Source organism: Vicia villosa, linkage group LG7 (assembly GCF_029867415.1).
Source record: "Vicia villosa cultivar HV-30 ecotype Madison, WI linkage group LG7, Vvil1.0, whole genome shotgun sequence".
NCBI classification, from domain to species: domain Eukaryota; kingdom Viridiplantae; phylum Streptophyta; class Magnoliopsida; order Fabales; family Fabaceae; genus Vicia; species Vicia villosa.
The window spans coordinates 88,489,964-88,502,339 of record NC_081186.1 but is presented as its reverse complement, the minus strand read 5'-3'; the positions used below and the strand labels follow the sequence as shown (position 1 = coordinate 88,502,339).

At 29.2% G+C, this 12,376-nt stretch overlaps 1 protein-coding gene across 2 annotated transcripts; it reads left to right on the top strand.

Moving 5' to 3' along the window:
* The first annotated feature begins 7,182 nt into the window (after positions 1–7,182).
* LOC131615652 (RNA-dependent RNA polymerase 1-like) lies at positions 7,183–11,586 on the top strand. Of its 2 annotated transcripts, XM_058886796.1 has the most exons (5): positions 7,183–7,404; positions 7,750–8,075; positions 8,264–10,074; positions 10,314–10,464; positions 10,662–11,586. In XM_058886796.1, exons 2-5 carry the CDS (start codon positions 7,803–7,805, stop codon positions 11,454–11,456), a joined length of 3,030 nt encoding a protein of 1,009 aa, XP_058742779.1. In that variant the 5' UTR covers positions 7,183–7,404; positions 7,750–7,802; the 3' UTR covers positions 11,457–11,586. The 2 variants fall into 2 exon arrangements, with proteins under 2 accessions (XP_058742779.1, XP_058742778.1); XM_058886795.1 differs by lacking the exon at positions 7,183–7,404 and having other exon boundaries at positions 7,627–8,075.
* Positions 11,587–12,376: the final 790 nt, after the last annotated feature.

Sequence of the window (12,376 nt, the reverse complement as noted above, 5' to 3'; positions counted from 1 at the left end):
TACTATAATACATATTATTAATGAAATTTTATTGATATATTATTGAATTATAGGTTTAAGGTTCATATACAAGTCATAGATAAGACAGGATCAACAACTTTTATATTGTTTGATCGCATTGTGTCTCAAATGTTGGGCACAAATGTACAAGATCTACTTGATTAAGGATCAGATTGGTTTAATTTGACTATTTTTCTCTTTATATCATTATATTTATATCTTCTTTATGAGTTAAACTGCAAATGGAACATATAAGACACTCTTTTCCTTCAATAATGTGCTTATAAGGAAGCAATACTAATGACTATCCCAAAGATCTCAATATAATCATTGACAAACGCATACTGTTTAATGTTGAAGTTAGCGACGCCAATTTATTTCATAATTGGTGTAGCTATACAGTGAAAAAACATTATCAAACAATTTATATCCCTCCATAGGATTAAGGTATGAATAAAATAATATTAGTTTACCTTATTAATTAATATTTATAATTATTTGAGTTATGTTTTATTTATAATTATTTGAGTTATCTTTTATCAAATATGAGTAACTATTACCTGAATATGTTGAAGTGAGTAAACTTGAAGAAGAGAATGTGTTGGAATAATTATTTCCTTTATAATAGATTTCAATTATCATTTGGTTATTTTTATTTTATATAACGATAAACACTAACGATCTTACTTTTAACATTTTATTTAGGAGGTTATCGAAGGTGGTAACTCAAACAACAAAGATGAAGTGGTTGTTTCTAATTCTTTCCAAACTCCAACAAGCAAGTTACTTGGAAAGCGAAAAACTGGGAATTTGGAATCTTTAGACACAATTATCTTGAGAATGACAATGTATCCGTTGCTAAAGAGCCAAAAATCCCATCTATAAAAAGTAAAGAAACATAATGATTCAATATCATTTTAAACATAATGATTCAATATCATTTTATTTTAATGTATTTGTATGTTTTTTATATATGTAATAACAGCCAAATATAATCATTAGTTTGTCTTTATTTCAATTATTCACTCATAAATTTATGTTTAATTCAATTTATTACATTTATTTATATTTAAAATGATTTATTAAATAAAAATTATATTCACTAAATATATTATTGCATTAACTAGCATTAATATACGATCATATATTTAAAATGACTTACTAAAGAAAGCTTATATTCACTAAATATATTTTTGCCTTAACTTCTATTATTTAATTCAATTTATTACATTTATTTATATCTAAAATGATTTATTAAAGAAAACTTATATTCACTTTTACCTTAACTAGGAGCAATATACAATAAATATATTTTACTTCACGAAATATATTTGATTGCCATAAATTTTATAAAAAATTATTAATAATTTATAATAATAATTTGAAAATTCAAGCAAAGATTTTTTTTCAATGAACACATTATTTTTAATTTACAACATTAAAAAAATTTTAAAAAATCCTTTTCCGTTTTGAAAATCATTATATAAATAAAATTAAAAAAAAAAGTGGATATAATTTTAATTTAAAAATGTTATTATTAATATTATTATCTCAGTTACAACTACTAAAATTTAAAACAATCAAGCCTATATTAATATTTATTTGATATTTATATTTATACATCTACTTTAATATGTTATTAAAAAACATTTTTACTTTTTCTAAATAATTGATGAATAAATACTCATTAAAAAAACTTACACGATATATGTATATTAATATTGATTTTTTTCTCTGTAATACCAATCAAATATGGTACATTCATCCACAACAAAAATATTTATTAACTAATATTATCATTAATTTCAATTTATATTTTAGTTATTCACTCATAAATTATACTTTAATTCAATTTATTATATTTATTTATATTTAAAATTACTTATTAAAAAAAATTTATACTCACTAAATATTTGATTTAAACATTTATAAAATAAATTATTTAAATTTATTTATAATTATTAACTAACATTAATTCAAATTATTTGATTTTCCTAAATTTTATAATAAATTATTAATAATTTATAATAATAATTTGAAATTTTAAACAAATTTGTTTCCAATAAACACATTATTATTATTATTATTATTATTATTATTATTATTGTTATTATTATTATTATTATTATTATTATTATTATCTCAGTTACAACTAATAAAATTAATAAAAATTATCAATTTTGATACACATTAATAAAAATATATACTAATACAAATAAATATAAAAAATTAGAAAATTTAAATTTAAAATTTAAAAATATTATTATTCTTATTATTATTACTATGGTTACAATGAATAGAATGAACACAAAATATCTTTACGGTTCGATCCATGCAACAACAATCGGGAGTGGGTTGAAACCACTTGATGCCAGAACTAACCTTTGAATCGGGTGGTGATAAACAAAAAAAAATACAAAATATCTTTATATTAATATTTAGCTTTTATTTATATTTATACATCTACTTATTAATATGTTAATAATTACATTTATTAGTATATCAATTTCTATAAACATGCATTTCTACATTTATTACAAATTAAAAATTTACAATCTGTAAAAAAATAACAATACTTATATATATTTATTATAGGGATTTATTATATTAGTTACTATTTTATTTATTATTTTTATTTCAGTTACAAAACATAAAATTACTGACAATTATTATTATTATATTTTGGCCAAATTTTGACCAGATTTTAAGATACAAGGTTCACCATATGGTTTTCAAAAATATTTGGTTCCTATAAATGATATTTCATTTAGAACAACTAATCATAAATACAAAATCAATTTAATTGGATCTACAAATACTTTCAAATCATATTATCATTTATATGATATAGTATGATACAATAGTATCATACAATTATTTTTCTTTATATTCAAAAAGATTTATTAAAAAAATTATATTTTTGCATTCAAAAATTTATTATTCAATATTATATTATATATAACCTATTATAAAAAAAATTGATTTCAATTTCTAATATACCCGTGCTTGGCGATCTAGTAATAATTTAATTATTATTTAATTTTTAAAAAAATATTAAAACAACATCGTTTTGTACGAAAAAATATCATCCATTTGAACGGTTGGTTTTTTAAAATTCTTTAAAATTGCCGGTTGACATTTTTTTTAACCAATTTTATTTGATTCTCACTGGTTAAATAGTATATTTTGTCCAACAATTAGATTAGATTGAAGATTAGACTGAAAACTCTTTTAATTTTCAGTTTGATTATTAGTTAGGCGAGTCAATTCTATCCGGTTTTTAAAACACTAATTGAATGACGTAATTTTTATATATTTTAGCAAAACATGTCGTACTCAAAATTTATTGTTCGATCAAAAAATAAATTTGAATATGTAATTTACTGATTTTTAATTATAATTTTTAATATGAAATATTATTTTTAATAATAGTAAGACTAAAGAAATAATATCATGGAACAAAAACATTAAAACAAAATTAATGGCTTTCAATGGGTAAATATTATTTTTAATAATACTAAGACTAAAGAAATAATATCATGGAACTAAAACATTAAAAAAAAAAATGAATGGCTTTAATAGGTAAATCGGTGGATAAAAGGGAAAAAAAATATTCTACTTTATAATTCAATAATATATGAAATATGAATTAATGTTTTAGATTTGGTGTTTTTTATCTGAGATCCTCCAAAATTATATCATGGTTTTAGAATTTAGGGTTTTGTGGTTTTAAAATTATATCATGGTTTTAGAATTTAGGGTTTTGTGGTTTTAGAATTTAGGGTTTTGTGGTTTATAAATAAGAGTTGGCGTCACAATCTAGCGCCGCTGTATTGTGATGGAGAATGCAGAAGTGATTGATAGGATGAGCAACTTACCAGATGAGTTATTCGTTCTCATTCTCTCTTTCCTTCCTGTCAAAGATGCTTTCTCCAACATGCTTGTCTCCAAGAGATGGACCGCACTATGCAAGTTACTCCCGGGTTGCTACTGCAACGACAAATCCGTCAAAAATCGAAATGACTTATTCCTCTTCTCTTTCTTTGTCATCAAGGCACTGTCATCATTCAAAAAAAATCTCAAAACAATTCACCTCCATTGTGAGTCTAGACTTTGGAAGGAATGCAGTTTCAACAACATCCAAAACTTGATCCGATTCCGATTGCAAAACCTTTCAAAACTTAATTCACCTTGAATTGTCGATACGCTGCTATTTCGGACTTGATGCCGTGGCTTCCCAAGATCATCATTACTTGGAAAACGTAATGGGTTTGCTTCACAATTGTCCCAAACTTCAAATTTTTTCTATTTCTCAGGTATTTTGTGTTTTTCAAATGTTTTTTTCTTTCTTTCTTATCTGTTGTTTCACAAATCTTAGTTTGGTATATGATGTTTTGCAGAGGATATACAACAATTTTTTCGGAGTCTGGAAATATCCAAGTTGTGTTCCCAACTGTATTTCTTCTCACCTCAAATCATGTTCTATAAACTTTGACAACAATTCATGTTACTTTGACAACTTTGTAGTGGATCTTCAGCTCGCAAGATATATTTTAATGAATGCGCCACTCTTAGAGCTAATGGAAATCAATATTGTAGAATCGGCCAAGAAAAGAGCTAATGCTATACAAGAATTATTCCAGTGTCCAAGAGTTTCTCACAAATGTAAAATTTCCATTTCGGGAAAAAGTTGTTAGTTTTTGGTCTATTTTTAAATGTGGGTTTGATTAAGAAACGCTTTGAATTGAGTTTACTTAATAAAGAGAATTTATTTGAATTGTAGTTTACAAGTTAGTGACAGTTTAGTTTAGTTGTTGAGTTTGTTAGACTTTATGTTTATAAACTAGAGTATGCTCTATTGAGTTGGGACTTGCTCCATTAATATATACCTTCGATTTATTATTCATTTATCATAATGTTGAAAGTGATTTATTGTTCATTTATCATAATGTTGAAAGTGAGGTGAATTATTTGGTGTTGAAAACATTCAACATGTTGAATTAGGTGAGAGTGAGGCTCATATCTTGCAAAATTTTATTGATTGCTGTGAATATTTAAATTTTTAGTGTGTTGTGAATGATGGTGCGATAGGGTGCTATAGGTTTTGCATTTTATTAAGCAAAATTATTGTAGTAAGTAAAAGTTGAATGTGTATTAAATTATTAGGTGGAAGAAAGAGAAAATGATGTTAAATATAAAAAATGAAAAAGGAGGATGTTGAATAATGAAACTATTGTTACATTGTACATAGTCTTATAAGAGTGGGAGGAAAAGATGCGCTAGAAAAGAAAAAAAGAAAACTGAAAGGAAGAAAGGAAATTTTCACCGCTCTCCCATCGGCCTTAACCGCATCGTTATTCACCCATAACTTCGTTCAACAACACATTATTCCACTGCTCCCGCAAGCTTGCACACGGATTCAGATCCAGATCAAGGCTCCCTCCGTACGAGCAAATCACGACTATTCACCACCATCTTCTACTACTTTGTTCCATTGTCTTCTTCAACTCCGGATCTTCAAAGAATCTGCAGCCCCATCACATATTTATCTCATTTTCAGTTCTGCAACAAATTTTCACTCCTTTTTTCATTGTGAGTTGATAAGAGAATTCGACACCACTGTTTTTTTTGTTATTAATTTCTAGATTGTGTTAATGTAGTATTGTTACAATACACGTTTAAATCTGGATATTTATCTTGGTCCTTAGTGTATTATTTGTTTTAAATGTTGGTATGTCAAGTCCAGATGATGAGGATCTAGCGGTCTTATCTTATTATCGTTGTTAAAAGTTGCATGTTGGATTTGTGATGGCGGCACAATTTTGTCTGAGCTAATTTTGTTTTCAATAGTTTGATGTTATTATGCGTTATTTGTGTTAAGTTTGGTCAAAATCTAGATATCGCGGTGCTATGTGTAACACCCCCTACTAAATACCCCACAAATAATCATGTGAACAATCAGAGTAAAATAAATTCAAGTATTCAGACGGGAAATGTCACAAGATGTCAAACACATAGAACATACACGCATAAATAAATAAAACGCATATCCATACATGCATAGTCTATATATTAGACCTAGAAAATTTGCATACTGATCATGATAGATTAACACTTCACTGAATATCATATAATAAGCAATTGCGGAATAATTCAACCATTTTCAGATACTAACAATGATTACGTCCCATACTATAATCATTGGATATAATATAATAAATCTATAACGTAATTCAGTTAAACAGGATTCATACATCGACCCAAAATGTCATATCAAATAGTATCTCAAAGTATAACTCCAAAAAGAACATAGTCAAAGATAGCATAATATCTCAAAAATAGATAAATATAAAATAAGTACTAAATATTAAAAAATTAAAATATAATTACAAACATATCAACTTATATAATAACAAAAATAGATTATATATTTAAATGACTAATAAATCATTATAATATAATTAATATTTTTGATCCTAACAATTTTTTTTTTGTAGAGCATAAGGTAAAAGAAACTTAAAAACTATTTGTAGTTAGTTTACATGTATAATTGAAACCAAAAATAAACTTCTGCTCCTACTAAATCAGAATTCTTCAAACACATTTTCAACACGCGTAGATAACCTACAATAATATTAGATCTTTTAATAAGACAAACAAATTAACCATTAGACCTTTAAATACCACAACTATATTCAATTTCTAATTTTAAAAATAATATTTCAAAGACATTACTTTTCAACATATATGAAAATTCAAAAAAGATAAAATAATAAAATTGTAATTATTAAAATCACATATATGAGATGATAATATTAAAGAATATAAATTAAGAAGAAAAAATAAAATCTTCAAAATTACTTAACAATTCACCTCCATTGTGAGTCTAGACTTTGGAAGGAATGAAGTTTCAACAACATCCAAAACTTGATCCGATTTGAAAAACGGAATCCTCGAGTGAATCATTCTTCTTGTACAATTAAGTTTGATTTTCAGATGCAGTTTCAAATATAAATCAATAGTTTATAAAAATAAAATAGGGTTTGTGACAATGTAAATATTAATGAATTAAAAATAAAATCAATCTTTTATAAACGATGATTTTTAGAGAGTGTTCAAAAGAGAGTGTTGCTAGCACTCCTCTTTGATAAATATCTAATGTGAATCAGACATTACGATAAATACTCAAAAAAGCTTCTCCCTCCTCTCCTGCAACATCGCCGCCGTCGACTCGCTAGTAGTCTCCATCAATCTCTCGATCCATCGTTCCACTCACTCCTCTCTCGCACTTCCGTCTCATTGGACTCGCGTGAATTTTTTATGGTTTTTGATTTATAGGATATATTGGGGAGTTTGAGTATGTTGATGATCGCATAGCTGGAAAGATTGATGTTGAATTGAACGGTAGGTTACAAATTGATGTTGGTGTTCAGGAGATTATAGGTTGAACTTCCAGACTTGTCCCATCTAACCTAATTCTTACTTCTCTTACAGTGCATGTGCTTAGTAATCGTTGAGTCTTCCTAAGCATTAGGACAATTACAAGATAGCTTCCCATGATGATTTTCACATATATTCCCTCATCACACTTATTGGATAAATCTTATTTTCTTTCCTCACTAACAATGACGCTATAGTGAAATTTTCTTGAATGTTTCCTTTTCATGTTTCTAAATTGGTGGGTTATGTGTTTCTTTTCCTCAATTTCATATTATTTTTGGATAATTTGTTCATTTTTTTACCTAGCAGAACTTCATCTGATTTGCTGTACGTACGTGAGCTCCTATTTACAAGTCCGAGAAATGGGAAGAGATATTAATCCAAAATCAAGTGCAACTGAATACAGTTTGAATCATGTGAAACTGTATTTTGGCTGTCCAATCTCAAAGGAAAAACTCTCAGTTTTATGGAGAAACGTGGATGTTAGTCTAGTTTTTGAGATTGGAATGGGAAAGTGGCGATTCTCTATGTGCCATAATAGTATGAAGTTCAAACTTGAACTTTCAAATGAGAATATTTGGAAGATTGAGCTGCATCAACAACCGGGTAAAACAGAAAAGTATCTCCTCATCCAGGTTATTAAATTCGACTTTTATCATGTGTTTTTAAACAATGCACTTCACTTTTCTTTTTTTGTTTTAAATATTGTTTTTCTTATAATGCTTTTGTTTGCATTTAATGTACGATATGTGATACGTCTCATTTATGCTTCAAATAAACTATAGCGTTTTCATGTTTTCATTTCTTTCTCTTCTGTTCTCAGTTAATTTGCGCTCCTCGGATTTTTGAGCACTATGTTTATACTTCAGCAACTGTACTCAATGATAACTATTCTGTCTTGCCTCGCGAAAGATGGATTCCTACAACAGACTTCACTCCACGCAGTTGTATTGGGCAGTCTTCTGTTTTGTGTCTAGAGCTTCCTAGTGACAGTGATTTACCGAATTTCAGCAAAAACTTTACAAGTTATGAGGAGAGTGAGGGTGAGTACATATTGGAGGATGGATCACCTTTTTCTTGCAATCGGGATATTGTCCCCATGGTTGCTCCTTCTCAAGGAATTAAAGTTCCATTTGACATCTTGTTCAAAGTTAACTCATTGGTTCAGCATGGGTGTTTGTTAGGTACTAAACTCAATAACGATTTCTATCGTCAAGTTGATCCACGTAACTATGAGACTGGGCTTATCGAGCATGCTTTAGAAAAGATGTACTTTTCAAAGGATTTCTGTTATGAACCTGCAGAATGGCTGAAAAATCAGTATACAAATAACCAGCAGCCTTGGTCGCCGTCTATTTCTTTGGATAACGGGTTTTATGTTCGGAAGGTCCTGATAACACCATGCAAAGCATACTTTCGGGGGCCAGAGATTACTGTCTCGAATTGTGTGTTGCGTCGTTTTCATAAATACATTGATAACTTTCTGCTTGTTTCGTTTGTTGACGAGGGGCTGAATAGACTTTGTTCAGCCGATTTAACTACAAGTATTCCTGAGAATGACAGAAGTGAGATATACTATAGGATTCTTTCCATCCTTATGAATGGCATAAATATTTGTGGTTGGGAGTTTGAATTTCTTGCTTTCTCGTCAAGTCAGTTGCATGAAAGCTCGTTATGGATGTTTGCTCGTACAACAACTGGAATTACTTCCAATTCAATAAGGAAATGGATGGGAGATTTTAGCGGTATAAAAAATGTGGCTAAATATGCGGCTACATTCGGACAATCTTTTGATTCGTCTACTGAAACTCTGAGGGTCAGCAAAGAAGATATTAAATTTATTCCTGATGTGCAGGATGAAAATACTGAATATGTCTTCTCTGACGGAATCGGGAAAATATCTCGTGAGCTTGCCAAGAAAGTGGCAGAGAAATGTGGTCTTGATTCTATGCCATCCGCCTTTCAGATTCGGTGGGGCGGTTACGAAGGAGTTGTGGCTGTTGATCCAACTTTAGATTTTAAGTTGTCACTGAGAAAGAGCATGCACAAATATGATTCAAGAATTGAAGAACTCGATGTTTTAGCATATAGTACGTTTCAGCCTTGTTATCTTAATCGACAATTGATTACCCTCTTATCAACTCTCGGTGTCGAGGACAGTGTTTTCGAGAAAAAACAGAAAGAAGCTGTTGATCAACTGAACGCGATACTAACAGATTCAACAAAGGCACAAGAGGTTTTGGACTTGATGTCTTTTGGGGAGATCACTAATATTCTGAAGGAGATGCTTATCTGTGGCTACAAACCTAATATTGAACCATTTCTTTCTATGATGCTGCAGAGATTTAGGGAATCAAAGTTATTGGAATTGCTTCAAAAAACTAGGATACTTATTCCAAAGGGAAGAGAAATGATGGGTGTTCTTGATGAAACTAGAACCCTTGAATATGGCGAAGTTTTTATTCAGTATTCTAACAGCAGCTTCAGCAGTTGTCCTCATGTTGTTAAAGGTGAGGTCGTAGTAGTGAAAAATCCTTGCTTGCACCCGGGCGATGTTCGTGTTTTGAAGGCTGTTGATGTGACAGATTTGAACCACATGGTGGATTGTATTGTTTTCCCTCAAAAAGGCCACAGGTAGATATATTCTTTCTTAATGCATCAACCATTAAGCATGATCAATAAAATACAAAATTTGTTTAGATTATGTTTAGGAACATGGTAAACAAAATAACTTTAATTTCACTTAATTAAGTTTTTAAAACATTTTATAGTGTTCTTATTGAAAAGCAAATTGAGATGTTGCTTCCCTATATTGTCAAGTTCTTTTATTTTAAAACTGTTAGTTGAAACTGATACCTGATTTCTAATAATAGGCCACATCCAAATGAATGTTCGGGAAGTGATCTAGACGGTGACATCTACTTTGTTTGTTGGGATTTGGAATTGATTCCACCTCATAGGATTGAACCAATGAAGTATGATTCTGCCCAACCTAAAGTATTGAATCGTGATGTGGAGATTATGGTACTTACGTTTGACTTTTACATCAACATGCAATTTTTCTTGTATTTTTTATTTATGATTTTAGCAACTTGTGTATTGTGATTTTTGTTGCTGATGCGATATTCTTTGCTGTTTTCATAAACTCGTGATCTTTGAAATGTGATCTATAAAACTTATTAACATGTGCTATATGGACATAATTTGGTCTCATCGTGCAGGATGTGGAAAAGTTTTTTGCAAATTACTCGGTCAATGACAGTCTCGGAATAATTGTCGATGCACACACTGTCCATGCAGATAAAGAGACCAAAAAAGCAATGTCGGAGCCATGTATTGAACTTGCAAAACTATTCTCAATAGCAGTTGGCTTTCCAAAAACTGGTGTTCCAGCAGTATTACCTCCTAAACTTTCGGTCAAAGAATATCCGGACTTTATGGAGAAGCATGACAAACCAACCTACGAATCAGATAATGTAATAGGAAAACTCTTTAGAAAAATTCAAGGAATTTCAACAAAAGAGGTTTCTATTACATCCTTCACATTTGAACTGGCTAAAAAGTCGTACGATCCTGACATGGAAGTTGTCGGCTTTATGAGTTATGTTGAAGATGCCTTCTCTAAAAAATCCAATTATGACTGCAAGTTGGGAAATCTGATGGATTACTATGGTATCAAAAGTGAATCAGAAATCCTTACTGAGAATATCATGAAAACGTCGAAATCTTTCACCAAAAGAAGGGATTCGGACGTGGATGCGATTACTATGGCTGTACGGTCTTTAAGAAAAGAGGCAAGAAGTTGGTTCAATGACGGTTTAGATTCTGGAAGTGTTGATACAAATGCAAAAGCTTCTGCTTGGTATTATGTTACTTACCATCATAGTTATTACGGTAAGTACAATGAAGGTATGAATATGGAGCATCTTCTAAGCTTTCCATGGTGTGTTTACGATTTGCTTGTTGAAATCAAGAAGGAGAAAGCCAGAATGAGTATGCCTTCTAGCAGAGAGTAAAGTCGAGAAAAAAGTCTGTTATTGAACTTTGCACGTACATACTTATGATGCTAACTCATCAGTGATATTACTATTTGTGAGTTTTTCTCTATGTTTCTTATTTTGATTGTAAATATGACCCTGAAGTGCAGCTATGGAAAGTTCAACAAAAATCAGAATATTACAACTCATTTCAAAGCATTATGGAATTTGAGTCAATATGAGCTGTAACTCATTTGAATCATTTATGTCATTGACATGAGTATTTTTGAGATTGTTTGATATATATCTCATGGAAAAAAACTTTTCGTATGTTTATAAATTATTTTAGTTTTTTTATTAGTATAATAATAACTTAACATTATTAAAAAATATAAAAATTAATTTGGTGTCAGAAACAACTATAGGAAGGGGAGGATGTTCTAGATTTTATACAGGAAAACCTGAAATCTGATAATGTTGGGATTCTAGATTTTTAAAATAGCACAATCATTCATGAGTAATAGAAACAACTATAAACACAAATGTGACTGTAATATATATTGATGATTTACTTGTTAACTAACTAAAAATATTAATATTCTTGTTCTTTCTTTTGTTCAAAGGGAAACTAATGGGTATGCACATGAGCTTTCTAGATTTTATACAGAAAACCTGAAATCTGATAATGTTGGGATTCCATGCTCTAGTGCTAGTGTGGTGTAGTTTATTTATTTATTTTTTGGCTTCCGTCCTTCCTTTTTCCAAAAATAAAATATTTTTTAAAAAATAATTATTGATTTTTAATTATGTTCAAAATAAATATTTAAATTTATATTTCTAAAATAAGGTGCGTCTAGGATGAACCACCAATTACGTATCTAAGATGAACCACCAATAAGAGAATTTCTTTTTCTACCTAGTGGAGTTCTTCCCCACCCTTAGTGAAAGTATTAAAATAC

What these genes read in the sequence shown, in the direction of transcription:
- LOC131615652 (XM_058886795.1), top strand. Translation starts at nt 7,665, where the DNA reads ATGTTTCTAAATTGGTGGGTTATGTGTTTCTTTTCCTCAATTTCATAT. An exon ending in AAAAGTATCTCCTCATCCAG is followed by an intron (nt 8,076 to 8,263) that starts GTTATTAAATTC and finishes TTCTGTTCTCAG; the next exon opens with TTAATTTGCGCTCCTCGGAT. An exon ending in TTCCCTCAAAAAGGCCACAG is followed by an intron (nt 10,075 to 10,313) that starts GTAGATATATTC and finishes TTCTAATAATAG; the next exon opens with GCCACATCCAAATGAATGTT.